The sequence below is a fragment of the Penicillium canariense genome (assembly GCF_028826845.1).
Source record: "Penicillium canariense strain IBT 26290 chromosome Unknown utg000001l_segment0_segment0, whole genome shotgun sequence".
In the NCBI taxonomy this organism is placed as follows: Eukaryota; Fungi; Ascomycota; class Eurotiomycetes; order Eurotiales; family Aspergillaceae; genus Penicillium; species Penicillium canariense.
The window spans coordinates 6,170,120-6,197,607 of record NW_026622728.1 but is presented as its reverse complement, the minus strand read 5'-3'; the positions used below and the strand labels follow the sequence as shown (position 1 = coordinate 6,197,607).

The following is a 27,488-nucleotide window of genomic DNA, read 5'->3' as shown; positions in this document are numbered from 1 at the left end:
ACTCAATATTCGCCAATTTATAATTAAGGACAGATTTTATTGCCTGGTTAGGCCCAAGAATGTAAGGCTTCAGCTATCGGTTTCTAATACCCTCAGCATTGAAGGGACAGAACAAATCCAAATGCACAAAGTTGCAACGGGTTGCATCGAGGTTGGTGTCGTCGGCTTCCATAAATGCTTCGGAATCTGGACTCGATAATGATAGGTTTGTCTTAAAAGGCTGAAACATAGATATTCTCCTTGTGTGTTTGCTAGGAGGTTCACTAGAGGCGATAGAGCAAGTCTTGAGATGTACGCATGAAAGATCTCGTTATTACATCTAGTGCAAGGAGTTTGAAGATCGCATTTTGCTTTGGAAGTCGAACATTATGGGCAAGATTTCTGTCAAGGTGCAGAATACCTTGATGTCCTATAGCATCGCGAGCACCTCAAGTTAGAACACTTTCATCAAACGATTACTTGGTGCAGAAGGGATAAGCTGCCGACGAAGCAAGTCCACTGCTATGGTTGGTACATCACGTAATTTGTGGATTCCAAGGATTATTCTTGGAATCGCGGGGTCGATGTAAAGAAGTCATTTGAATATGATTTGTGTTGGTATTCGATGGTCTGTGAACAATCATCCTCGATATGTATGCAAGATAGTAGAATACATGTAAAATCCCGACTCCAAAAACACTCCGTCCAACGCTCTGAAGAATAGGTCGTCAAGCCTGAAAGCCTTGAAACTTTTATACATCGGCCTCAGCGGCGGCATCAGTAGAAGTGAATGGTACTTCAAACACAACAGCGCCATTGCGACCATCAGGAGCATTGCCCTCAGCATAGTTATTGGCATAACACTTCCACCGGGCCAAACGGTGCTCCTTGCCGATCGCAGCAACAATACAGAGACCCCGAGGCTCGGTTTCGGGGTTTGTCTGCGACTTGTTGGAAGATTTTGTGGACGTTGCTGTAATAGCTTCGGGGCGACGCTCGAAGACGGCGATATCGTTGACCACACCCTTGATCAAAGGCTGAGGCTCTTGCGTCACCTCCTCAGACTTCTGTTCAACTTCCATGTCGTCGGGGTGAGGGGTCGTGTCGAGGGCAAGGGCATTGTTGAGCTGTTTCGAGGGCGTATCGGGGATTGACTGGCTCAGAGACCTTATCCCAATAGGGCCCAATGGAATGATTGTCCTCTTGTCGTCAGAGATACGCCATGCCCGAATCCAGCCATCCCAACTACCACTGAGAACAACATCGGTGCCGGGAAGAGTTGTAAGAGCAGTGATCCAGCGAGGCAGACGCCTCATGTGACGAGCATTACGAGCGGCAGTCTCCTTGTCCGCTTCGGGGGAGAGTTCGTCTAAAGGTGGCATGGGATCGAGACCATGAGCCAGAGGAATCGTATACAGTGGCTTCTTCTTGTGGACAGACCATAGCGAGATAGAGCCTGAGTCGGAACCCGTGACGAAGTGGTTGGGAGGGAGAGGGGCAACACAATCAATGTTGCTCTCAATGTAAGAAGCACTTCTGGATGCACCTCCTCGGAACACAAGCTGCGACTCATCCACGACCTTCCATAACCTGGCTGTGCGGTCACGAGCTCCGACCGAGACACACTGATCAATACTCATAGCTGCAACTGAAGTGACGTGATCCTGGTGGCCGAAAAGGGTTTCGACATATGCATGGCCGGCCCCACTAATAGACCATGTCTTCAGGGTACGATCGTACGACCCCGAGAAAAGTTGTTCTCCAGAGCTCATAGTCGAGATCTGCCGAGCGAAAGCCAGACTGCTCACAGAGTCGCGGTGCTGTGTGAACGTCTTTGTAGGGGTCAAAGTCTCCGCGTCCCAGATGACCAGACGATTGTCAGCACCACCAGTAGCAACAAATTTACCCGACGGTGAAACAGCGACGGATAGAATGCTTCCAGTATGGCCAGACTCTTCGCCTGTTTCGGCAATTTTGCGCACTCCTCGAGCATATCTAACCCGCCTAGGCTTCTTGCGCGCTGGACGGGGAGGCCGTGTCGAAGACCCATTCGTTTCAGCAGTCGCCGGGGCACTCGGTGGGGCCAATTCCCATTTGACTAAAGTCTTGTCCTTCGAAACAGTATAAACGTAAGGCGCGTGAACAGCGATAGAAGTAGTCGATTGGGTATCAGAGCGAAAAAATGAATGAGATGGCGCAGAAAAGGATAGCTTGGAGGCAATTTGCCGGAAAGACCGTCCTTTGAACTCGTCCTACACAAATCACCGTTAGCCATCTCAAACTTGTAAAAATCCAAGCCACTGGCCACATACCACATCCTCTTTCAATCTTTCCGCAATCAAGTCTCGATCGATCTCAGCGGCATCAAAACCAACTCCATCCTCGACGTCCTCTCGAACGTTTTCCAGATATCGCTCTGCGAGTTTTAATCTCCGGTCTGCGGCCGTCTCGCCTTCGTCCGAGTCTGATGCGGATTCTTCTCCGGATTCCAAAGACGCAATTTCGTCTTCATTTTCATCCAAGTCACTTCCAGAGATTGACTCTTCGCGTTCACGGGCTCGGCGACCTCCTGCAACGTCATTTTTGGCATTGACGTCTCTTTTCTTAGTTGCTGGGGCTGCCGCCCGGTCTTCTCTCTTGCGCTTGCGCTGCGAAGCGGGGACGGTGAAGAAGGAAGACATGGTGACTTTCAGTAGAGAACCTCCAATGCGTGTTCCTGCTAAAATTGGCGTGTAGACTCCACCTCAGAGAAATGTCGTCGTGGCGGTCGAAGTCTTGCGCGGATACAACTTTTTTTTCGGGGAAAAAAGCGCTAAGCGGCGGCTGAGTCATCAGGGTAGCTGAGAGCTCCAGTACGGGCAGGCGTCAAGCTCGCCGCGCGGTCATCCACCACCAACCCTCCCTCTCCCCTTCATCACCTTCACTTTAAACATCCTCTACCCTTATTGAATTCGGATTCTGTTCTACTGCAAATATGTAAGCCCATCACTATTATCGTCCTTACAATCGGTCCGCGGTCGCTAACAGATCATGCTTGCAGGGAGGTCCTCTTGGGTATCACTGGCAAGGACTTCGTCATTATTGCCGCATCCAAGGCCACAATGCGAGGCCCGACAATTATCAAAGCGGAAGATGACAAGACACGGCAGTTGAACAAGCATACACTCATGGCATTCAGTGGAGAAGCAGGTGACACCGGTGAGTAGCTCGTCTCTCCACCTATGATGGTGTGAACGATGGCGGAGCTTGACCGGCGTACTGACGATCGGTGGTGACTAGTGCAATTTGCCGAATTTATCCAAGCCAATGTTCAACTGTATTCGATGCGCAACGACACCGAACTCAGCCCGGCAGCTGTATCCAACTTCGTCCGAGGAGAGCTGGCCCGCAGCTTGCGGTCACGAAGCCCCTACACAGTCAACCTACTCCTCGGAGGCATGGATCCGACCACCGAGCAACCCTCTTTGTACTGGATCGACTATCTGGCCTCGCTGGCACCTGTACCATACGCCGCCCATGGATACGCCCAGTATGTTTAGATTCCTGTGAAACTAGCACGAGCCGAGGGTGGAGTTTTCATGCTAACATGTGCAGGTACTACTGTCTATCCCTCCTGGACAAGCACCACAACCCGAACATCGATCTTGAGCAAGGCATGAAGCTCCTGGTGATGTGCACTGATGAACTCAAGCGACGGTTACCAATTGATTACAAGGGCGTATGTGCAGTTGCGGCCTTTTCACATGCTGTTTTACTAATTCAATTTCTTGCAGGTTCTTGTAAAGGTCATTACGAAAGATGGTGTGAAGGAGGTAGACTTTGATAACGACAAGATCGTTCGGAGTGCTTAATTGCCCACATGCCAAGGCGTTTTGTTCTATCATATCCTATGATGTTTTACCTTTGATGACAGGATAATTCCAAATTTTTGGGCACAACCAACTTGTAAACATGAAGCCTTACTTAAGACCTATTTTCATGAATACCAAGAATTACAATAATTTCCAAGATCAAAAGCATGCAAATGAGCAACAGAACGTGTGGTCTCACGAGACAGACGTTCGTTCCAGTCGATTCCAACATGTTTGACTTGTTTGCACCCTTCCAAGCTTGTCGCGCGGAACTGAACTCCAGTGTTTTGTGTCTTGTTCCCCAAACTTCAACCCCCGTCACAATGTCGAAGAGACAAGCTGAGCTGCCCCTAGACGATAATTACCCGGGATCGCCCGCTTCGAAAAAGGCTCGTGTGGATGATGATGCTGAAGGTGTTTCCCGCAACGGCGGCGTGCTCGCGCAGCGAGCCAACGACTGGGACATGGAAGCAGATGAGCGCAATGGCGCAGATATTCTGGCAGCTGCGGACCTAGAGGGGGAGGAGCTGCAGGAAGGTGCACAAGATCCTTCAGGATCTTCGGACATCGATGAAGACGTCTCCGCCCTCAGCGCGCCCAAACGCCAGACTCGGCCAATGGAAGGGTACGACGACCTCTACCTTGACACCGTCAACCGCGGAGTGTTGGATTTCGATTTCGAGAAGCTGTGCTCCGTCACCCTCTCCAACATCAACGTGTATGCTTGCCTCGTTTGCGGCAAATATTTCCAAGGTCGCGGTCCGAAGTCGCATGCGTATTTTCACGCCCTCGAGGTCGGACACCATGTCTTCATCAATATGGGAACGAAGAAGGTCTATGTTTTACCGGAGGGATACGAAGTCAAGAGCAAGAGCTTGGAGGATATAAAATACGTGGTCGATCCGCAATTTACCAAATCGGAGGTTGTGAAGCTCGACAAGGAGGTCCACGACGCCTGGGACCTCTCAGGTTCTCGGTACAGACCAGGTAAGACACCCCTCTGTCGCCAATGAGACACACTCGTATGCTCACCATTGCAGGTTTTGTCGGCATGAACAATATCAAGGCCAATGACTACTTGAATGTTGTCGTACAGCTTCTGGCGCATGTCCATCCCATCCGGAACTTCTTCCTCCTCCACGAGTTCCCAACGCCGGGTACACCACAACTCGCTCTTCGCTTCAGTACTCTTGTACGCAAACTCTGGAATCCGAAGGCATTCCGGTCCCATGTGTCGCCACATGAACTGCTGCAAGAGATTGCAGTGCGATCATCCAAGCGCTTTACCCTCACCCAACAATCCGACCCTGTGGAATTCCTATCTTGGTTCCTGAACAACCTTCATCTCTCCTTGGGCGGATCCAAAAAGCCATCTTCGACCCCCACGAGCGTCATCCAAGCCGCTTTCCAGGGCCAGCTGCGGATTGAGAGCCAGGCTATCACCGCACACTCCGATACCCAGAACGCCCGTTTGGTGTTCACAGAATCTGGAGACATCAAAAGTCAAGTTACGCCCTTCCAGATTCTCACCCTCGACCTGCCCCCAACGCCACTCTTCCAATCGGCAAACCGGGAATCTATTATTCCACAAGTACCTCTGACCACTCTCCTCAACAAGTACAACGGTCGTGAGGCCTCCGAAAAGATGGCGCATCGTGTCCGACACCGCCTCCTCCATCCTCTCCCGCCGTACCTCTTCTTCCATATCAAACGCTTCAGCAAAAATCGCTTCGTTAGCGAGCGCAACCCCACCATCGTTACTTTTCCCTCCCCGCGCTCCCTTGACATGTCCCCATATGTTGAGCCCAACCCAGCTCTCTGCCCTCCTAGCGAGCCTATTCTATACGATCTGGTGGCCAACATTATCCTCGACCCTTCTGTTGCCGCACCTGGTGCTACCGATGATGCAGCTGACAAGGGTGTGAATGCTGCCTCTGGTACCGGCGGCTCCTCGTCGGGAGCTGGTGCAGGCAGCGAAAAGGTCTCTTGGCTTGTCCAGCTGCACGACAAAGCTGTATCCGCTGAGAATGCGCGCCACGCTAGCGGCGGCACGGCAGAGCAGCAACAGCGTAACTCAGAGTGGCTGGAGGTCCAAGATCTTTTTGTCAAGCGTGCTGAGACCGAGACTTTGTTCACACGCGAGGGATATTTGATGGTTTGGGAGCGGCGAAAGGCCCCTGCGCAGAAGGGGAAGGGTAAAGGCAAATGAAATCCTGATTTTATCACATCTTGGGGAGTTTGGTCTGGGGATCTGTTCAATAATGGGTATCTATAAGGCGTCTTTTTTTCTCGACGGCTCCTGATGAACAACTCCCTCTCTGGGACATCTGTGTTGTTTGCGGACCTGGTGTATCACTAGAAATTTGACGAATTCACGCTTCATATTCACCATTGCCTTCTTCAGAAAAAAAAAACCATAGACAAACCTAGAATGCATTGGTAACATTATAAAATGCAAGATCGCTAAAACCATCCAATTTCTGCAAGGCTATCACAAAGTTCCCCAACCACAAAATTTCCGTCCTATTCTCATCGTTGAGCCAACCAGGAACCCCCAAACACCTGCTCTCAGTGCAGCCTGCATGCCTCGCATAAGGATCATCCGGCCGTTGTATGCGAATACATCAGACCACGAACTCCCGCCGAGCCAGAAACCTATAGGATATAGGTCTGATGACCGAGTTGTTGATGAAGGGTGCAAGGCTAGATAGGAGTGGGCCAATGATCGAAGGCAGAGAGCTTCGATAGGGGAGAGAATAATGGTGCTGATGATTGCCGCAAGGTGGGATGCAAGGGAATCCACGGGATGAGCAGAGAGAAGAGTGACTCGATGAGCACCAGATAGGTTGTTGGTGATCAAATGTCCCGAAACACGAGAGCCGATTGGAAGCAGCTGGTCGACAGGGTCGGTCCGAGGGTCTGCATTTTGCGCTACTCCAGCAATTGAAGGCAGTTGGCTATTGATCTCCCCGTCCCCAGGTTCTTCAACGCCGTCTGGGAAAATATTTGGGATATTCAAGGTGAGAGTTTCTTCAGCAGGGTAAGAAGGTGGGTGATCTGCTTCTGTGCTCTGTTGCGCTGGGACTTGAGAGCTAGGCTCAAGAGCAGGCATATCTTGGACTGCTGAGCTGTTTTCTTCGGCAGTTATATTCGATAGGCCATCGTGTTCTACCGGCGACAGCTGCTGGGAAGCTTGACGCTGGGCTTGACTCAATATCAACGCTTCAAGGAACTCAGCAATTGATCTGCGATCCATAGCGGTCGAAGGCGGGCGTAGTCCTGGGTTTCCACGACCCACTCTTGGAAGTGGTGAATCGCGAGCTGATGTCTGATTTTGAGTACTGCGGTTGCGGTTGCCTAGAAGTTCTAGCTGCATTGTGATGATGTCCGAGCTCTGATGAATCAACGAAGCCCTGACCCGCGGCGAAGTGGGTGGTGATGTTTCGGGAGATGATGGGCGAGAAAATAGGGTATTTGATCGAGAACTATGTCGGTCCCGTGCTGCGTTCATTGGACTATCTCCTGGGTGTGCATTGCTTGTTGGGCTCCGTGATAAAGACGTAGCAGACTGTGCGCTCGTCCGACCCAGCGTTGCCATTTCAGAAAAGTAATCGCTACTCATCTCTCCAGGAGACTGCGAAATTCGATTTTCATTTGTGAGAACCTGATTCATGCGCAGGTCCAACTCTTCCTCGCTTGCTTGATCATCTTCTACGATCGCTGGCAGATCAGGCCGTGCAATGTCAACGGCGTTTGTGCGAGCGATGGCACCAGAAAGCCTGCGCAGAGCAGCATCTGGGGTATCTCCAACAAGGTTGTTGCGAAGTTGGACTTCCTCAAGCTCATGTTGCAAGGATTCGATCGAGTTTCGAAGATTCTCTATCCTCTCTTCATCCAAATTGTCGATAGCTTGCTGGTTCAACGCCCGTCCTGGGAAAAGACCAAAGAAGGAGGATACCCATCCACGAAAGGCAACCAATTCATACTCGATGTCATCAAGCAGTGAAAGCCTCGCACGACGGGTCTCCTCTTCAGATCGGCGCCCCAGGGTAGGGACAACCCAATCAATGAGGTTTTCATCATAGGCAACCCGGATTGAAAGCTCGTCGGCAATCGTCGGCTTGGGCAATTGGCGACGAATAAGTCTGTAAATGCGTTCCTCTAGATTTGGGCGTAGGTAGAAAGCATAGAGGAATGTCAGGACCCCAGGGGAAACCAAGAGCTGCGCAAGAAACCCGCCCATGGACGGAAGGGAGAGATCAGTAGGCAGCGGTGGCAGTTGAATTAAGGACCCTTCGCCGAACGGAAGTAAAAGTCGAGCACTGGGTATCGAATTTGAAGGTACAAGAGCGAGGGACTGAAGCAGAGAGTACATATAGGTCTCCACGGACAGGAGAAGTACCGAGCTTCTCACTCTGAACCGATTGTTAGTACCTGTGAGCCCACAACAACGTCTAATACTTACGCTGAGAAGGTGAGTATAAAAAGAGATCGAACTCCAAGTGAGAGATTTTCGCTACCCGTAAAGTCCAAAATGTAGTCTCGCGCTGTGGCAAAGACACGCTTCAATGGATTGTCCCGGGCGCTGGCCAACCCACTAGAGACTGCCCATGCAGGGATCCCAGCAAAGTAAAAGCCGAAGATGCCTGTTGATCCACGCTCTGATCGAATGACATCGAGCAGAGCAGCATGAGTGTAGTGTTTGTATGTCTACATAATAACAGTCAGATAAGGCCACAAAAATGGGTTCCAGTCTTACCTGAATTCTTCCAGTCAGGGACGAGGACCACCAGGTACCAAAAAACACGAACAGCTGATCAAGAGTGGTGATAACCAGGCCGAAATCATTTTCTGCTGCGATCTGATTGATTATCTTCTGCTCGTTCGAAGTGCTGACACTGCGGTCCTCGCCACTGACGACAATTCCCATAGTAGAGAGAATGTCATTCTTTGCTCTTCGAAGTTGCCGCCCAAGCGTTCTAGATTCTGGGTTGACTGGATGACCACGCGCATCATACTGCTGCATGTAATGATCCGAATGGACAGTGGAGACCCTCCGTACCGGACTGGAAGGGTTTACCGCAGCGGTCTCCGGGGTTTCATACGGCGACCGGCCCTTTGCAAAAAAGTTAATATAAAGGTCATTAAAACGAATGTGAAAGAAATCAAGCAGTCAATAACATCATCTATGCTAATGTAAGGGACAGGCCGGGTCGAGGTCGAATCAAAAAGCAATGAGTCACACCAGACAGGAAGTCACTCAGGCAGCCTGCCTAACAGGGGCCGTGGAGGGAAATGAGCCAACCAACAACTAAGTCATCAAAATGATATCGATAAATAAAAACCAAAAGCAGTCGATAATAAGGATTAAGGAGCGATGGTCAACAGAGAGGAGTGCTTACCAAAGCGAGCCGGTTCAAATAAGCCTGTCGGCCCATTGCGAGGAGTACACACCGAGCACTGCGGGTCTTTCATCACCTCACAGCGTCTAGTCGTGAGCTTCCGTCTTCCACGAAACAGCATCCATGGATGAGAGAAAGAAGACGCTGATGAGGCGGCGAGGGAATCCACGTGCTTGCGTCTGCGGCGTCAACAGCGCTTCGTGCACGGGCCTTATCTTATCGCCCTGCAAACATTGCAAACTCGAAAAAAAAGTTGCCCGAGCTTTTCGCGTCTCGGAACTTCCAAGTGGGCTGTATGGCGTGAAGTGCTGACAGGCTGTCGTACAAATCATGTCGAAGGCCATTGTCAAAACTACTTTTGAGGCGCATCGCACGCTGCGTCCTATTTACACCGGTGGCAGCACGTCGCTAGACGCCAGTGGCCGCATATTGCTAACCTGCGTGGGCGAAGATGCCTTGATCGTGAATTTGGAGACTGGTGACCAGCTTGCTAGCCTGGAAGGAGTAAGCTTCGCTGTATAATCAGTTGTGGGTGCGCACTACTAATCACCTTATTCTTGCAGGATGGAGAAATTATCACTAGCTTGGCCAGTATGCTGCCTCCGCAAAGTCTCTGGTAAAATGAAGCGCTCACAGCTCTCTAGTTTCACCCTCGGCGTCGCACGCCATTGTCTGCTCACGGTCAATGTCTATGCGCATCTACTCGCTTTCTCCTTTCGATGAAACCTCTCAAACTATCGAGGCGGAGCTCGTTCGGACCCTGAAGCCACACACCGCGCCTGTCATCTCGACTGCAGTTGACCAAACCAGCACTCTCTTGGCTACGGGTGGTGCAGACGGCAGTATCAAGGTCTGGGATATTCGAGGTGGTTATGTGACGCACACATTCCATGACCGCGGTATCATTTCTGCCCTCTGCTTTTTCGAAGTGTCTACTTCGGAGGATGCCAAATCTGCTTCCAACAAGAAGTCAAAGAAGAAGGCATCTGGAGATGATGATGAGGATATGGAGGATGCTACTTCTGGTGCTACAGACTCTACCGCAGGGTTCCGACTGGCTAGTGGTTCTGAGGAGGGTAAGGTGCGTGTGTGGGATTTACACAAGAGAAAGTCCATCGCAGCACTGGAGTCACATGTCTCTCTTGTACGAAGCCTGTCCTTCTCTCCGACGGAGAATGCCCTGCTTTCCGCATCTCGCGACAAAACTGTGATTCTTTGGGATGCACGCACCTGGAAGACTCGCCGCATCATTCCCGTCCTTGAAAGTGTGGAAGCCGCCTCGTTTATCGCCGATAGTGGGCTGTGTGTTATCGGCGGAGAAAACGGCAAACTGCGAGTATGGGACTGCAATAGAGGAAGCGAGGTTACCGCAGAACAGCAGGCAGGAGAGGAGTTCGAGACCATCGTGGCCATTCAGTACTCTCCTGGTCTACCTTTCGTCATGACTGTTCATGCGGACCAGACGATCCGCCTCCACTCCGTCGACGTGTTGTCTGATTACAAGCCAGGATCAAGCCTTGAGCCATTAGAGATCATTCGACGGATTTCTGGAAATGATGACGAATACATCGATCTGGCTTTCGCGGGCCCTGATCGCTCAATGCTTGCCCTAGCTACAAACACCGAAAGCATTCGATTGGTATCTGTCGCTCCCTCGGAGGACCGGCCTTCCGCCCAGAATGAAGAGTTCTTTGGTGCCGATGTCCATCATTTGGAAGGCCACGAGGATATTATCATCTGTCTTGATGTGGACTGGTCCGGTCATTGGCTGGCGACTGGAGCTAAGGATAACACCGCCCGCCTCTGGCGTCTCGACCCCAAAAATTCTTCTTTCCAGTCTTTTGCAGTCTTCACTGGTCACGCCGAGTCATTGGGAGCGATTGCTTTGCCACGGGTGCCGCCAGCTGCTGGAACTCCCGCATACAACGATCCTGTTAACCACCCACCCGCATTCCTTATGACTGGTTCACAGGACCGGACCATCAAGCGCTGGGATACAGGAAAGCTGGGCCAACTCAACGGGGGAAAGCCTCACTCTCCCAAGGCTGTCTACACTCGCAAGGCACACGAGAAGGACATCAATGCCCTCGACATCGACAGCGCATGTGCTCTATTTGCCTCTGCTTCCCAGGATCGTACCGTCAAGATTTGGGACGTGGAAGAGGGAGCTGCAGTGGGTATTCTACGTGGACACAAGCGTGGTGTCTGGTCAGTGCGGTTTGCTCCAAAAAATACTCCCATTGTCACTACCGAGGGTGGAACTAGCACAAGCCGTGGTCTAGTGGCTACGGCATCTGGTGACAAGACTGTCCGGCTTTGGAGCTTGTCGGATTATACCTGTCTTCTGACGTTCGAAGGCCACACAAACAGCGTCCTCAAGGTGATCTGGCTCCCACCTCCCCAGGTCTCCAAGGGTGATGATGACGAAGATGAAGACGCATCTGCCAGCAAGGATGCTGTTCAAACGAGGCCCCTTCTTGCGTCAGCGGCCGCTGATGGCTTGGTTAAAATTTGGAACCCATACAGTGGTGAGGCCGAAACAACTCTGGATAACCACACGGACCGAGTCTGGGCCCTAGCTAGCCCAACACCATCTGGGTCCAGATCTGATATCAAACGAACCTCCTCAAAGCTCAACAGCACACCCTTTGCCCTTGTCAGTGGCTCTGCTGACTCGACAGTCACCTTCTGGGCCGACACAACATCCGCCACATATTCCGCTGCGGTAAATGCGGAATCCGAGCGTATTGAGCAAGACCAGCAGCTTCAGAACCACATTCGTGCTGGCAACTACCGCGAAGCCATCACTCTCGCTCTCCAACTCAACCACCCTGGTCGCCTACTGTCTCTCTTCACGGCTGCTATTGACGCTGCTGAGGACCCCAGCCGATCCGTAGAGGAGCGTGAGATCGCAGCAAATAGCTTGACCGGGAACCCTGCTATCGATGAGGTGCTGCAAACTCTAGGTACAGCCAATCTGCGCACGCTGTTGCTGCGCATCCGTGACTGGAACACCAACGCACGCACATCGCGTGTCTCTCAGCGCATCCTCTACGCTCTGTTCCGCTCGTATCCTGCCTCGACATTTGTCGAGCTGGCCACGTCATCCGTGCGTGGTAAAAATGGCCGCGCCGCGGGCAGCTTGAAGGATATTATGCAGGCGTTAGCCGCATATACTGAGAGGCATTACAAGCGTATCGAGGAGCTGGCCGATGACAGCTACCTGGTGGAGTGGGTGCTGAATGAGATGGACGGCGGTGTCGGCCTGGGTGGGCTGATGAGCCTGGGTGAAAAACGTACTGAGGTCAAGGTAGACCTGGAGGAGCATGAAAAGGATGTGATTATGTTGGAGGCATAGAACCTTGTGTATACCTATTGATTGGCGCATTGCTTTTTGGGAGTACCTGGATGGGAATGGCTTAACCAAAATTTAGACATCTGCAGTTCAATTACATATTTCTTCCAATCTACCAAGAGATTGTCAACGTATGCTCTACAACCTTACCTATGGGTTTCTACATAAAGTCCCAAAAAAAGATAGATAAAGGAGGGTTCATCTAGAAACCACCGTTGAGGTAAATTTGTGCTAAATTCGTGGCAAAGCGATTCACTCATCGGGCTCTCCTGTTATGGTTTGAGGTTTAATACCCATATAAACCTAAATTAGATAGAGATGCGTTTAATTGTTTAAACCATTGATATTTGGGTTTCTGCCTCGTTGGCCTCGTGCTGGCCAGGGGTATCTCTATTTTGTGACAGCTTCAAAGCTATTTCTGTTCAGTAGAATGCACATCTGCAGAACCACATCACAATTATCATCATATACATGGGCGGCTTTCCCAGGCAAATCGAAAACGCTAATTATCCTCTAATCGTCTCGCCGGTCTCGGCGAGAATCGCGGTCCCGCTCCTGTCGGGATGAATGGGACGAGTGTCGTGAGCTGCTATGTCGATCATCTCGGTACTTGCGGTCTCGTTCATGATCCTTGCGGTAGTCTTTATCATCATCACGGCCTCGACGACGATCGCTGTCGCGCTCCCGCTCGCGATCTCGATCACGATGAGAGCGATCATCTTTCCGGCGATCATCGTCATCGTGGTATTTAGAACGCCTGGATGAATAGCGGCCAGCAGACGAACTTCGGTCACGGCGCGAAGCACCATTCCTTTTATCAGATCGGTCATTGTCGTAGTCACGCTTGCGGTATTCTCGATCTCGGTCCCTGTCACGTCCGCTCTTCTCTAAATTGCGATCCCGTCTCTCACGCCAGTCGTCCTTATCAGTTTGAGGCTTGGAAGACCGTTTCTTCAGGTCTGCGAGTTCCTCCTCGGTGATGTATTCGCCAGTGTTCTTGTTCCGCATCATCACGGGCATATAGACGCCCTCGGTGCTGCCATTCGCATTCTCCTCGCCTTGTTTCCTTGATGCCTTGCGCATGGCCGACTTTCCCCACGCACCAAGCTCCGCTTCAGCGCCCTTTCCGGAATCCTTAGCGCCGATGCCCAAGAATCCCGGACGTCGCGTCGGTACACGAGCCTTATCTGCTTTATCCGCGGCGGCAGGGGAGCTGTAATTGCCCCTTCCAATAGACTGGCCATCCTTCCAACCCATTCCTCTCAAAAGCGCGGCGCCAAACTCTTCGACAGGAATGGCATTGTATTGATCTAGAGTAGCAGGCTCAGGGCGGGAGGCCACGTCTGTTCTGAAAGAACTCGTGTCGTCTTGTCGCTCAAATGGTTCGTCCTCCTCCTCGTAGGGCTTGGAAGATTCAATCACAAGGTCCGTCCGCCGCTCCACTTCGCCCGCGGACTCTCGTAGTAAAGCCTGCATAGCGATCTCGTCTTCCGTCAGAGGTTTCTGAACTTCACTGCGTGGTGGCTGCACATCCATCATTGGTTGGTCCTCGTCGGCAATGATACCCTTTCCACCCCGCTCTGGATATCTCTGGGCAAAACTAAGACCATAAGCCATGCTTGGGCCCTCAGTCTCGACCGCACCTCCTGCGGGAGCCTGTCCATTCTTTTGCGCTTCTTGCATGGCCTGCACCTCTCGAGGCAGCAGGTTTTTCCTGCCCTTTTTCGCATTGGTACCCGCACGATCGCGCCAATTATTCTTGCTTGTAACTGGAATCACGAGCGGTTGATTCACGTCGCTAACAGCTTGACCGTCAGCAGAGATCTGGGCACCGGTAATGGTATCGAAGCCCGCGATTTTCTCATGTACGGGAGCTTTTTCTTCGTCAGAGGAATCATCTTCATGGCCAAGCTGATGCGGACGGCGGGGCAGGGAGCGGCCTTTGCTGGGAGGACCAGAGGGGCGGCCACGAGATTGGAGATTGAAAGCAGTCTTCGTCGCAGGTGCGTTTGAGCTGGAGGAAAGAGCAAACGGCTTTGAACTCCCGCCGTTGCGGTCGCTGCAGTCTTGCGATGAAGACATCGCTGCAGCACTGTGAATGACAAGAGGGTGGTAGTTATTTAGGAGGAGGAATACAGCGAGCGCGAGAGATGATACGAGAGCTCTTCGTGGAGGCGGTGGCAAAAGCGGCATTAGCCGCGCGGCTACTAAGAAAGCAAGGCAGGGCTTTGGTGCGAAGTACAGTAGCAGGTAGAGGACAAGCAACAGAAGTGCAACACGTTTTCACACTTTCTCCACCATGTTGTTATTTTAAGTAACCACTTCACACATTTTGGGAGATCTGCTCAATATCGAAGCGAAGGTAAAACTGCCGGTGTAGGATCCGTTGATACGTATTAAGCGAAGGGATGAACTCGTGGACTGGCACTGGTATAGTGCGTTCCTTTAGGCTACAATGACAACACGTCAGCACACACCCTTACGCAGCTAAATATACGCAGAAAGAATCGGATCAATGCTTCGGAAAAGAGGTATTGAGAGATAGGTATTCCGGCGATAAGCTGGTGTAGGTTACCATGGAGTAGGACAGATAGAAGCAACGTAGCATGGCAAATATTGGAAACTAATCATACAATTCGTGCTCGTGAATTCCTGGGTCTAACTGGAAACCAACCCAGAATTTTAGCCCATCCCAGAAGATAATACATGCCAAGACCTAAAAATTTCAAAAAACACTGGTAACAGGGAGCCAGTGCCACATCTGGTCCATTGGGTTAATGAACACACCAGAGGAGGTTCGGACAGAGTGAGAGTGGAATCAGAGCGCGCACGCGAGAAAAGGAAAGGGGAACGTGAGGGTGTTTAAAAAGTAAGGTGCGCCGTTGTTATCCCGGACCACCAACGCAGAAAAACAGAGGGAATAAATCAAAGTAAAGGGGGTGAGGGAATAAGTATATACATTCGAAGAGGAAAGGGTTGGCAGCAAAAGCAGTGTATCGAACCGTGGTTAGCTCTTAGCTGCTGGCTGTCTGGGTAGGTGGAGGATGTGGACTCTTGCTCGAGCCCTGCACCGCCCCAGCTTGAGCGCTACCGCTGCGCTGGGTCTGTGGGGTTGCACTCCGGCTCGCCTGCGGAACGGCTCCATTCATCCCTGATGAGCTGGTCACATTGACCCGGTTCTGTTGGTTGGCCTGGGGAACACGCATCATCGGAGAGAAGCCTTGGTTCTGAGGAACCTGCATGGCGGGGCCACCATTAGGCACACTGGGCTGCTGAGGGGTCTGGAAGGTGCCGTCGTGGGGGACCTGATAGCTGGCATTGTTCATACCGCCCGCAGCGGCGTTCATGGCTGCCTGCTGGGACATCCGCTGCTGCTGGTACTGGTTGAGGCGGTCGGTAGCCAGCTTGTTCACTTGCTCCGCTGGCAGGTTAGGGTTGGCACGTTGGATTTGGTTCTGGAAGGTACTGATCGTTGGAACCACACCGCCGGAGAGAGGATTAGGCTGGCCCATGCGAGGCGAAGGAGTTGAAACACCCTGTGGCGTGCCACTGTGGAACGATGGGCTCTGTATACCGCCCTGGGCTTGCAAGGCGGCTATCATGGCAGGGTTGTTCGGAGCACCATTGACATTCGGCACGTTGAGATTGGGGGAGTGGGATCCTTGCGGTACGAACTGCGGGTTGTGGAACTGCTGCTGTGGTTGCTGAGGCTGTCCCTGCTGCTGAGGAACTTGCTGCTGACGAGATTGCAGCAAACGCTGTTGTTCCTGCAGTCGGTTCGCCTCTCGGATCACCCTCGCATTGTCCGGAGACGCCTGCATTGGCATACCAGGTCGAGCACCTACATTCTGCATCTGACCCTGAGGCACCATTTTCATGGCCATGGGATTAGCCAGCATTTGGCCGTTGGCAGGCGCCGCCCCAGCTGGGATGCCTTGCATGGGTTGAGTGCGAGGTTGGTTGACGCCAACATTTGGAGTCATGCCAGTAGGAACCCCGTTCGTAGTACCATTTGCCAGACTGGCATTGGGCGCATTGGGAGGTATATTGTTGGGCCGGCCCGGAGCATTCATCATTTGCTGCGGCTGTTGTTGTGGCTGGTTGGGTAACTGACCACCACGCTGAGCAACCAGACTAGCCCTTTGCTGGGCGATCATCTGCTGTCGGTACTGCTCTTGTCGTTCTTGTAGTTTCATTTCTCGCTCGTGCTTAAGACGGCTAAATTCTGCCGGTGAGGAAATTGGAGGTTTGGGCTGATTGGCTTCGTTCGCCTTCCTTAGCGAGGCGAGGTGAGATGCATGCTGCTGCTTCTGCAAAATGGTCTCCCGCTTTTTAGCCAGCTTCCGCATAGCATCAAGCAATGCCAAGTGCCTTGACGATCTTCTTCTATCCACACGAAGGGGCTGGGTGGTCCGCCGGCGGACGGGTTGCTGTGCCTGACCATTGTTGGCCGCCTGTTGCTGTTGCTGCTGGGCGGCTTGTTGCTGAGCCAGAACAGTACGCTGCGCAGTCTCAAGTCTCTGGTGGTAAGCCCGGAAGTATTGAGTCTTAGACATGTCCGCGGGCAAGCCTTCCAACCCGACCCAGCGCTCGAAGCATTCCCAAGGAGTTCGTCTTTCAGCTCCGGATGTAAACAATGATGGTGAAGTCAGACAGCTGGAGATGAGAGACCAGTTGTAAGAGTACTCCTTGACCAGACGTCGAAGTTCATCATCCTCTGACAGAGTCCACTGGGATGACTGTCGAGATTCGAAAAATCCAACTGACGGCATGGGATGCTCAGTAGGGGGCCGGAATGAGTGTCCAGGATGGATTCGGTCCCGGATGGGCTTGTTCTCAGGACGGAAGAGGGCGACGTTGATCTGCTCTGGCGGAATTTCTGCGATACGATGCTCAGAGTCGGCATATTGGGAATAATCATATCGGGTACGCTTGCGAGGACGCTCGTCGGCTTCGCGGAAGGTGATCTTGGCGGAAGCAAACTTCGAGACAGGGAGGAGTTCTTGCTTCCAGGCGAAATCAGGGAGGTCTTTGAAGGCTGGCATTCGAGTTTCATGAACGAAGCGAACAGGCTCGTAGAGTGGTAATTCATCCAGCAGTTTCTCGGCAGAGGGTGTCATGTCAATAGAAAAATTGAACTCGTCCAAGCCCAACGAGAAGATAGCAGCAGGGGCCACAGTATCGTGGAGATTGTGTCGTGGCTCCTCATTGAACCCGTCACTTACGGATTCTTCCTCAGCGGATGGGACTAGATCAGGGGTGGGGTGAGATGCGGCGAACGCCTCATCGCCTGTGTCTTCCGAAGGGGATGCCACGCCCACTTTCGATGCATCTTGAGCCGCAGACTTTGGCGCGGGAATCTTGGCATTGACACGAAGGAGTGAGCGGTGTTCCTCGTCGCTATTGACGTACTCCGCACACCAGTCGGCACAACTCTTCGCTGCTGCCAGCTTCCACTTCCGTTCTTCGCGGAAATCCGTGCGCATCCACTTCATGTGATCCAATAGAACGTCCATGTGACTAAAGGTGCGAGGAGGTTCAGCAGATCGCTTCAGTTGCCGCAAAGGCCATCGGTTTGCATTTTGGAGTGCGTAGATACGTCGAAGTGTCCGGCAGTCCATCTGCTCTTGGTACTCCAGAAGATGGTTGGATGTGCTCACTGTCTTGTGGGCAGACGCAAGAAGTGTGCTAAGGTTAGTTCCCCTCGGAGGAGCATAAGCCCTATTCAAGAACAATGTGAACAGGTAGTCCTGCTCCTCATTCAACTTGGCAACCGCGTCGCCAGAATCTCGGACAACCAGGTCCATTGAATCTGGCTTCTCCTGTAAGGATGAAGGCTGTCTGGGGAATACGACGGTTGAAGCCCTAGTTCTCTCCTTCTCCCGGTCTTTGCGATCCTTGAACCGCATTCGAGCGAGACTATCAGGCGTTTGGGGTTCACCCGTCGCATGGCTTTTGTCGTGTGCCAGGTTTCTTGGGGTCTCGCCAAGAATTTCAGAAACTGACTTGTGACGGATGGCTCCGGACGAAACGCGAGTAGTCATCCGCGGCTGGGAAACATCGGGTTGAATATGTGAAATCGATACCGGTTTCTTGATCTCTGTAGCTGCGTCATCCCCGGGTTGGGCTCCTTCTGGCAGCTGGCCAGTAGGAGACAGTGTTTCCGCCTCAGTAGCACCTGTTCGACCTGGAAGCTTAGATTCTGAGGGCGCAACCACGGGCTCCTGGTCGACGTCCATTTGGTCGTTATCAATGCCGGAATTCACGGTCTCCTGGATGACCTCGTTGGAAAAAAGTACGCCATTCGTGCCGGGCTGCTGCATTGACTGGGCTTCCTCCATCCGCAATTGCTCGTCCGGGGTCGACGGCACCAAGCCAGGGCGGGGTTGCATAGATCGGTTGTGTTTGGGGCTTGGGTGGCTAAGCTTCCTAGCATCGGACACTTCTTCTCCAGGGCTAGTATCGGGGGAAACGACGACGGGAGCAGGTGTATTATTAGAGTAGGGGTCGATAGAGGAGGCGGGTGAGAGAGGTTGTTCGGAATGTGAAGGGCCTAGAGTGAGAGAGGGCCGCGAGTCGATTTTCTTTCGGGGGAGAGTATTAGGAGCAATTTCCAAGGACGGGCTTGCGCCACTTGTCGCTGCAGATTTCGCTGCACCAGGAGAGGCCGTGGTATCTGTTCCATCATGGTCTTGGGAGCTTAGAGGAGTCTCTGGCACGAATGCGCTCGCCTTCTGGTCGGCGCCAGGCTGACCGGATACTGTGGTCGAAACAGGTACCTCGAGGTCCTGGGTGGGCTGGGGAGTGATCACGGGTACAGGTGGCTGGCTCGATCCAGGCGCATCCTTCAAGGTCGATGCGACGCCGGGGGCTGCGGCCAAGGTGGATGCTCTTTGCGAACTTGCTGCGGACGGGAGGGTAGGGGCGCGACCATCGACGGTGGGAGGTGGAGTAATGCCAGCAGCTTGCTGGTCCTTGACTTCTGCAGTTACAGGAGACGCGACAGCTTTTCGAGCCGGGGAGAGCGCGCGCGCATGGGTAGGCGATGGTAGGGTGGTTTCGTCGAAGAAACGGCCTCTGCAGCGGCGTTAGCATATCGCGCAATTTGAGTCGCGTAATAGTTTTATACTAGAGGGCGCAGGGAAGTGAGAGCAAGGAAGGCAAGGAACTTACTTGGAGAGGTCGTTGGCGTCGAGAAAGGCCTGTTCCTTCTGCTGATAGAGCGAGTCGGCGATCGCGCCCTCAAAACCCACGGTCGCATAATACAACTCGGTTAGTTTTCGCTTGCGCGACAACAAACAGCTTCTGGGCCAATATTAGCCAAAAACCAATCGATCGCCAACCGAAACAGCTCTGCTTCAGGGGAACTGGATTTTTTCCGATTGATACTTACGCGATCTCATCGTTCTTAGACCGGAGAAGCTCGTCGCGGAGCATGAGGTCTAACTTGGGGAAACAGCATCCGATTAACGCGGGAGAAAAGGGAGTGGATTGACCGAGGTCATTCAGATAGGAAAAATCGCTCGAAATGATGGAACGGGATGTGGTTGTCGCGTGAAGCGATAGGAGGCAGGAAAGGGAGGACTTTTCTGTACGGGTTGGCACGGGAAAAAAAGGGAAGCGCAGGGGAGCGGGTGGTGGTGAAGGTATGGTACAGTAACATTACAGCCTGCCAAGGGCTTCAAGGGAGTGGGCGAGGAGAGCGCAGGCACCACGACGCCCTCGATGACTCCATGGAAATGGATTCAACGGGTCCTGGTACGTGTAGGCAGCATTTATTTCTATCTGGTGGCAGCTCGAAAGCATCATCGCCGGGCCTGTGGTGCAGCCTTGACTGGCCACGGTGAGACGCGTATGTAACTTGTAATTCACCATTCACCAAGGCATGCCAGCAATGCCGCTTGCGAACTGGCGGACACCTCAGGCATAAGCACACTTTTCAGGCATTCTAAATATCAAGAGTACATAAGGCCACAAGGCCGTAAGGCAACAAGGCTACCAAAAGTTAACTCACGAATGTCCTGAGGTGTTAAGGTGTCGAGGCACACAACTTTCCCATTCAGGCAGCACGGCATTCGCTCCTATCAGCCGCCGATAACCCGCAGAAAAAAATGCCGCGAAAAAGCTGCTTGTCTTTGAGCTCAAGTTTTGGCTTTTCAATATAACCCTCCCCCATTGTTCACAGCCATGGCCAAACGCAAGCGCAACGACCTCCCGAAGGAGGAGAAGCCTACTGAAAGCCCTGCCAAATCAGTCAAATCTGCTCCGACCCCTTCGCAAGCTCCCGACACAGCTCTTACCATCCAAGTGGTCACTGGCTCCTACGAGCGTGTGTTGCACGGTTTTACGGCTGGCATACCCGCCCCCAGTCTGGATGCGAAAGAGGATGCCTCTAAAGAGTCTGATTCTTCTATCCAATGCGTGGATACCTTCTTGTTCGAGGCCCATGGTTCCGCAATTCGCTGTCTCGCCCTCTCCCCGCTCCCCAAGGCCACTGACTCGCCGGATGCTCAAAAGGTATTCTTGGCCTCCGGTTCGACCGACGAGAGAATCCAGCTGTACTCCCTCGCCGCTGCACCCCCCGCCGTGAGTGACGAATATCCGTCTGTGCCGACCCTCGCCGGAAACAAGATTCTCGAGAACCCCAAAAACCGCGAGCTGGGATCACTGTTGCACCACTCTGCCAGCATTACTGCATTGAGCTTTCCGTCGCGCAGCAAGCTGCTTGCAGCTGGTGAGGATAACATGATCTCTGTGTCCAAAACCCGTGATTGGACTGTGGTGTCAACCATTAAAGCCCCACGCCCAAAGGTCCAAGGCCGCCCCAGCGGTGACACAGCGCCGCCGGATGGTGCGCCATCTGGTGTCAACCACTTTGCAGTCCACCCGAGCATGAAGTTGATGCTGAGCGTGGGTAAGGGAGAGAAGTCTATGCGGCTGTGGAATTTGGTGACAGGCAAGAAGGCAGGAGTGTTGAACTTTGGACGAGAGATTCTCCAAAGTGTCAAAGAGGGCAAATGGAGCAGTGGAGAGGGCCGTCGTCTCGCATGGAACGCTGCTGGTGAGGAGTTTGCCGTGGCCTTTGAATGGGGAGTCGTGGTGTTCGGAGTTGTAAGTGCCTCGTGATTTTTCCACCATTAATTCCCTTTCTAACTATCGAATACAGGATTCGACTCCCAAGTGCAGACTTCTTCCCGGCCCCCGAAGCAAGATTCATCAGATGAAATATATCTCTTTGACCGGTGAAGGGGATGAGAAGAAGGACTTGCTCGCTGTCTCTACAGAGGATGGTCGCGTCATCTTCTACTCGACGACAATCCTGCAAGATGTTGATGAGAATGATGAGTCCACCATTCCCCACGCTACTTCGGTAGCTCAGGTCGGCGGCAAACAAGCTGGTATACCTGGACGTATCAAGGATTTCGAGGTCTTGAGCTTGGAGGAACAAGCAAAGGAGATCCGCAACGACTTCTTGCTGGTGACAGGAAACAGCGATGGAGCAGTTCGTGTCTGGAAGGTCAGTGGAAAGGACCTGGCGCCTGCAAATAAATCCAAGGGCACAGATCGCCAGATTGGAAAGCTCCTGACAACCTATGAGACCGGAAACCGCATCACATGCCTAGCAGCCTTCATCATGCTGCCGGCAGAGGATCCTTCGACCCTCTTCGACTCGGCTGAAGATGAGTCTGAGGAGGAAGACGAAGAGTCCTCGAGCGATGAGGACGACGAGTAACTGCCCGTGCCGGTGTTAGGCTATTATACCCATTGTACTGTTAGGCTAGGATGTATTCAGATACATCGAATAAAAGTTTGCATGAACAATTTTGGTTTTGCCCCGCTCATTCTGGTGTATGCTATCAACTCGAAAGATCAACTCGAAAGGAAGAGTCGTCATTCGCGATGGACGGGCTCATACTTTCCACACACCGCAGGCGACGTTCTTCACATTTTCCCCGACCAGGACCTCTCGACACAAAAAGCGAATCAAACCCATATAGCAACAGTCACCGAGAAAATATCGTCTTGTAGGCCACAATCAATGGCAGTCTGGGGTCTGAGTCAGAAGCCTCGAATTCGTAGAATGTAGTAGTCATGCACCGCAGGCTCTTTGTTCCGCCAACCCAGCCAGACACCGCCCGCTCGCTCTCCACTGCACAAAAACCCCACTATTACATTCTTCGATCATATCGCCGCCCACCAGCAATTTTCACCCAATCTCTCCCTCGTCCACTACCGCCACCTTCTCCCCCTCCGCTTGCTTTCTCGAATCTTGACGAGAAAGGACCGCCTCGCTCGCTATATTTGAAGCTGGGAAGACCGCCGCTAAACGCGCGATCGATTTTTTCCAATATGGCTACCAACGGCGATTTCTCCGACGAGTCCCTCCCGGGCAGCCCCAACCTTGATGCCAGCAACGCCCAGGACTTTGACGACCAGGAGCCCCTCGATGAGAAGCCTCTCAAGTCTGCGATGAAGAAGTCCGCCGCCCCGCCTCCCCAGGCTCCGAAGCGTCCCTGGCTCCCTGAGCAACCCGACCCGGCAACCCTGGAGCTCTCAAAACTGTCGCCCTTGTCGCCGGAAGTTATTGCTCGTCAAGCTACCCAGAACATTGGCACAATCGGTCACGTCGCTCACGGAAAGTCCACCGTCGTGAAGGCCATCTCGGAGGTCCAAACTGTTAGGTTCAAGAATGAGTTGGAGCGAAATATGTACGAGGATCTCTGTTACCCGAACTTTGAGCATTGAGATATTAACCTTCTATCATTTACTAGCACAATCAAGCTGGGATATGCGAATGCCAAGATCTACAAGTGCGACAATCCTGCTTGCCCTCGGCCGACATGCTACAAGAGCTACAACAGTGCGAAGGAGATCGACCCGCCCTGTGAGCGGGATGGCTGCGAGGGAACATACCGTCTGCTCCGTCATGTGTCCTTTGTGGATTGCCCTGGGTGAGATATCTTCCCCCGCTGGTACCAGACATGAACGAAAGAAATGTGCTAATGGATTATTTTCCCGTTTCTAGTCACGACATTCTCATGAGCACCATGCTTTCAGGCGCCGCCGTCATGGACGCCGCCCTCCTTCTGATTGCCGGAAACGAAACCTGCCCTCAGCCTCAAACCTCCGAGCATTTGGCCGCCATTGAGATCATGAAGCTCAGCCACATGGTCATTTTGCAGAACAAGGTCGATCTGTTGCGTGAGGAGAGTGCTCTGCAACACTACCAGTCCATTCTGAAGTTCATCCGCGGTACCGTCGCTGACGGCTCGCCCGTTATTCCCATCTCCGCTCAGCTGAAGTACAACATCGATGCTGTCAACGAGGCCCTTGTTTCCCTGCCTATGCCCATCAGGAATTACAGCGAGACGCCCCAGCTTATGGTCATCAGAAGTTTCGATGTTAACAAGCCTGGTGCGGAGATTGATGAGCTCAAGGGTGGTGGTAAGTCTAGTTCAGAATCCGAGTCCTTCTTCTTGTCATAGTGCTAACAACCTATAAAACAGTTGCTGGTGGCTCCATTCTTCAGGGTGTGTTGAAGGAGAACGACGAGATCGAGATTCGTCCCGGTCTGGTCACCAAGGATGAGGCTGGCAACATTCAGTGCCGTCCCATTTTCTCCCGCATCGAGACCCTGTTCGCCGAGAACAACCCTCTGCGCTTTGCTACCCCCGGTGGTCTTATCGGTGTTGGTACCCGCATTGATCCCACCCTCTGCCGGTAGATATTTGTCCATCCTTCCTTGTGTCCCGACCAACTTTACTAACCCCTCGTATAGTGCTGATCGTCTGGTCGGTTTCGTTCTTGGCCACCGTGGCCGCCTGCCTGCTATCTACACCGAAATTGAGGTCAACTACTTCTTGCTTCGCCGCCTGCTGGGTGTCAAGACTGCCGACGGAAAGCAGGCTAAGGTTGCCAAGCTGACTAAGAACGAGGTTCTGATGGTGAACATTGGTTCCACTGCCACCGGTGCTAAGGTTCTGGGTGTCAAGGCCGATGCTGCGAAGCTCAGCCTGACCAGCCCTGCCTGCACAGAGATCGGAGAGAAGATCGCCATCAGCCGAAGAATCGAGAAGCACTGGCGTCTGATTGGATGGGCCAACATCGTTGCGTAAGTCTCCTTATGACATTATTTGTATGGGGTCTCTTTGATTAACCACGCTCACCCTTACAGTGGTAACACCATCGAGCCTATTGCGCACTAAAGTAGTGGGTTCCAAAAGACGTCCGGTTCCGGGTGGTCAGTTCAGGGAAGAGAGATGTGGTATGAGGATCCCGGCAGAAGAAGTTCCGTCCTGTCCTCCGCCAACGACGCTCCAACCACTTCCACTCGGGTTCACGCTCCGCGGTTAACAACCGCAAAAAGTTTTACGGTTACGACGAGTCGGAAACAGTGAAGGCATGACATTTACAGATTCCCCCGGCTGAATAGAGAGGAGTGTTTTTTTAACATCCTACACCGTCTCTTCGGTCCAATCATGCGCCTTCAACATGTCTGCGGCCTTTCAAAATGGCTTACAGTGGAATGCTGGTCGGTTTGGACGGAGACGGGGTAGGATACGAGTCACGTTGACAAGGAAGAGGTGTACTTCTTTTTCTTTTGTGTGATCTAGGGAGTTGTACTGAAGAGGCTTCTTTTTCCTGTTTTCATTTGTCATTGCGTCTGCATGGCCGAGTCCTATGTAGATAGATATAGGTCTTGCTGTTCAAACCCCATAGCAAGGCGGAGGAAGTGCTTTGAAAAATGAAGAATTTATTTGCATCTCTAGGTTTTATTTAAAATTCATCAAAAATATCTTCATCTTAGTACAATAGATACGAAGCAATTGAAATAGCAGATCCGAGAGCATGACCGTTCCTGCATTGATCGCCCCGAGCGCGGCCCCCGGACGATCTGACTAAGGCAGCCCGCAATAACAAAATAGCTTCTTCGGCCCTTTGAGGCAACCCTTCCTTCACACAGTCGCGCTTCTGCATCATGTGGATTCTTGAGGTGAGTCTACGATAATTACCATTATTCTTTCTCATAAAATATCTTCAGAATTCTTGTTTGGAGAATCTTTGCTAATGGTAGTGACGTGTAGCAACTCACGCGTCTTCTGGACCGTCCGCTCTTCCCATGGAAGAACGTGCTCGTGGGGTTCTCCCTGGGCCAGTTCATCCTTGAGGGCCTCCTATCTCTCCGGCAGTATAAGGTCTTGCAACAGACAAAGACACCTAAGGTCCTCGAGGGTGAGGTTACCCAGAAGGTTTACGATCAAAGCCAGGTATGACACAAGAACGAACAATGAAACGTGTCCAGAAGCTTATGGGAGATGGGGTGAATTTAGGCGTATGGTCGCGCAAAGGCTAAGTTCAGCTTTGTTTCCGGTCTCTATGGTCAACTTCAAAATCTCGTTTTCGTCTACGGCGATATCCTCCCCAAGCTCTGGGGCGTTGCGGGCCTCGTGTTGGCACGCTACTTCCCCGGTCGATTCCAGGGCGAAATTTCCCAGACACTCTTGTTCATCTTCGGTTTCAACATGCTCAGCACTATCCTCTCGCTCCCGATCTCGTACTATAACACGTTCGTGCTCGAGGAGAAGTTTGGTTTCAACAAGCAGACGTTCAAGCTCTGGGTGACGGATATGCTCAAGGGTCAGATGCTGGGTATTGTGCTGGGAACTCCGATTATCAGCGCCGTGCTCAAGATTGTCCAAAAGACGGGCAACTCCTTCTTCTACTACCTGTGGCTCTTCGGTGTCTTCATCCAGGTGTTCGCCATTACGATCTACCCCGTCGTGATTCTGCCCCTGTTCAACAAGCTGTCCCCTCTGGAGCCCGGTGAGATCAAGACCGGCGTCGAGAACCTTGCCAAGAAGCTCAAGTTCCCGCTTTCGGAGCTACATGTCATCGATGGCAGTAAGCGCAGTGCGCACAGCAATGCTTACTTCTATGGTCTGCCCTGGAAGAAGCACATTGTCATCTACGATACCCTGCTTGAGAAGAGCGAGCCGCAGGAGGTTGTCGCTGTGCTGAGTCACGAACTCGGCCATTGGAGTCTTAGTCACACTACTAAGCTCTTTGGCATTGCTCAGGTACGTGCCAACTTTGTTGTTCAATGGTTGTGAGCCCTCACTAATGGGATTCCAGTTCCATATGTTCTATATCTTCGCCCTATTCTCCGTCTTCGTCAACAACAAGTCTCTGTACCAATCCTTCGGCTTCGTCAAGGAGCAGCCCATCATGATCGGTTTCCTTCTTTTCTCCGATGCCCTGGCACCCATGGACGCTGTTGTGAAGCTCCTGATGAACATTCTCAGCCGCAAGTTTGAGTTTGAGGCCGGTAGGTCATGCCCCAATCTTGATATCCCCCACAACAGTACTAAACACATTCTTGCAGATGCCTTCGCTCAGGGCCTCGGCTTCTCCAAAGAGCTCGCTTCTTCGCTGCTTAAGCTGCAGATCCAGAATCTGAGCACCATGGATGCTGACTGGATCTACGCCAGCTACCACTACTCGCACCCCATCCTAACCGAGCGCCTTGCTGCTCTCGGCTGGAAGGGTGGTAAGGTCACCGATCTCAAGGAGGAGGACAGCGAGAAGCCGGTCAAGGCTGGGGACCGCGAGCTGTAAACTTTGACAGAGTGGTGCTAGTGTGCTAGTGATTTTTCTCCATCTTTTTATGATGAAATTATTTGAGCCATGGTGGCGGGTGATATAGACAAATGGCTTTCCAGGGAAGCAAGAGGCTCGAGGCTTACAATAAGATTCGGATGGGGCCATTGGTAATCGGCGCTAGCCTGTCTATCGGGGTAAAATGACACTTTTATCTAGACATGAAATGCATGCAGTTTCCACATATCCACACCGGGCCATCTCCAGTAGCGAGGACAAGACGGACCAGGAAGAGGTAATAAA

General features: G+C 52.3%; 10 protein-coding genes across 10 annotated transcripts; 6 read left to right on the top strand and 4 right to left on the bottom strand.

The window, feature by feature from the left end:
- Positions 1-731: 731 nt before the first annotated feature.
- Positions 732-2,660, bottom strand: N7482_002108 (ribosomal RNA-processing protein RRP9; the record flags this gene model as incomplete). Its single annotated transcript, XM_056684233.1, has 2 exons — positions 732-2,231; positions 2,292-2,660. The coding sequence occupies 2 exons, from the start codon at positions 2,658-2,660 to the stop codon at positions 732-734; spliced, it is 1,869 nt and encodes a 622-aa protein (XP_056547839.1).
- Positions 2,661-2,960: 300 nt separating this feature from the next.
- Positions 2,961-3,830, top strand: pre1 (proteasome core particle subunit beta 4; the record flags this gene model as incomplete). Its single annotated transcript, XM_056684232.1, has 4 exons — positions 2,961-3,177; positions 3,259-3,508; positions 3,574-3,697; positions 3,753-3,830. Coding segments are annotated over 4 exons (669 nt in total), but the record flags the coding sequence as incomplete, so codon positions are not given.
- A 323-nt stretch (positions 3,831-4,153) lies between these two features.
- On the top strand, positions 4,154-6,039 carry N7482_002106 (ubiquitin carboxyl-terminal hydrolase family protein; the record flags this gene model as incomplete). Its single annotated transcript, XM_056684231.1, has 2 exons — positions 4,154-4,817; positions 4,871-6,039. The coding sequence occupies 2 exons, from the start codon at positions 4,154-4,156 to the stop codon at positions 6,037-6,039; spliced, it is 1,833 nt and encodes a 610-aa protein (XP_056547837.1).
- Positions 6,040-6,321: 282 nt separating this feature from the next.
- On the bottom strand, positions 6,322-8,856 carry N7482_002105 (uncharacterized protein; the record flags this gene model as incomplete). The annotated part of the gene is made up of 3 exons (XM_056684230.1): positions 6,322-8,245; positions 8,296-8,540; positions 8,590-8,856. 3 exons carry the CDS (start codon positions 8,854-8,856, stop codon positions 6,322-6,324), a joined length of 2,436 nt encoding a protein of 811 aa, XP_056547836.1.
- A 706-nt stretch (positions 8,857-9,562) lies between these two features.
- Positions 9,563-12,590, top strand: N7482_002104 (U3 snoRNA-associated protein UTP13; the record flags this gene model as incomplete). The annotated part of the gene is made up of 3 exons (XM_056684229.1): positions 9,563-9,736; positions 9,796-9,823; positions 9,877-12,590. The coding sequence occupies 3 exons, from the start codon at positions 9,563-9,565 to the stop codon at positions 12,588-12,590; spliced, it is 2,916 nt and encodes a 971-aa protein (XP_056547835.1).
- Positions 12,591-13,100: 510 nt separating this feature from the next.
- On the bottom strand, positions 13,101-14,669 carry spp2 (spliceosome ATPase-activating subunit SPP2; the record flags this gene model as incomplete). Its single annotated transcript, XM_056684228.1, has 1 exon — positions 13,101-14,669. The coding sequence occupies one exon, from the start codon at positions 14,667-14,669 to the stop codon at positions 13,101-13,103; it is 1,569 nt and encodes a 522-aa protein (XP_056547834.1).
- Positions 14,670-15,601: 932 nt separating this feature from the next.
- eaf1 (MYB and HSA domain protein) lies at positions 15,602-20,024 on the bottom strand (the record flags this gene model as incomplete). The annotated part of the gene is made up of 3 exons (XM_056684227.1): positions 15,602-19,664; positions 19,761-19,892; positions 19,981-20,024. 3 exons carry the CDS (start codon positions 20,022-20,024, stop codon positions 15,602-15,604), a joined length of 4,239 nt encoding a protein of 1,412 aa, XP_056547833.1.
- A 750-nt stretch (positions 20,025-20,774) lies between these two features.
- Positions 20,775-22,320, top strand: N7482_002101 (putative 60S ribosome biogenesis protein Mak11; the record flags this gene model as incomplete). Its single annotated transcript, XM_056684226.1, has 2 exons — positions 20,775-21,698; positions 21,754-22,320. 2 exons carry the CDS (start codon positions 20,775-20,777, stop codon positions 22,318-22,320), a joined length of 1,491 nt encoding a protein of 496 aa, XP_056547832.1.
- Positions 22,321-22,937: 617 nt separating this feature from the next.
- N7482_002100 (translation initiation factor eIF2 subunit gamma) lies at positions 22,938-24,793 on the top strand (the record flags this gene model as incomplete). Its single annotated transcript, XM_056684225.1, has 6 exons — positions 22,938-23,296; positions 23,360-23,539; positions 23,614-24,032; positions 24,095-24,308; positions 24,367-24,699; positions 24,763-24,793. 6 exons carry the CDS (start codon positions 22,938-22,940, stop codon positions 24,791-24,793), a joined length of 1,536 nt encoding a protein of 511 aa, XP_056547831.1.
- A 773-nt stretch (positions 24,794-25,566) lies between these two features.
- N7482_002099 (zinc metalloprotease) lies at positions 25,567-27,203 on the top strand (the record flags this gene model as incomplete). Its single annotated transcript, XM_056684224.1, has 5 exons — positions 25,567-25,581; positions 25,673-25,855; positions 25,919-26,665; positions 26,721-26,913; positions 26,971-27,203. The coding sequence occupies 5 exons, from the start codon at positions 25,567-25,569 to the stop codon at positions 27,201-27,203; spliced, it is 1,371 nt and encodes a 456-aa protein (XP_056547830.1).
- Positions 27,204-27,488: the final 285 nt, after the last annotated feature.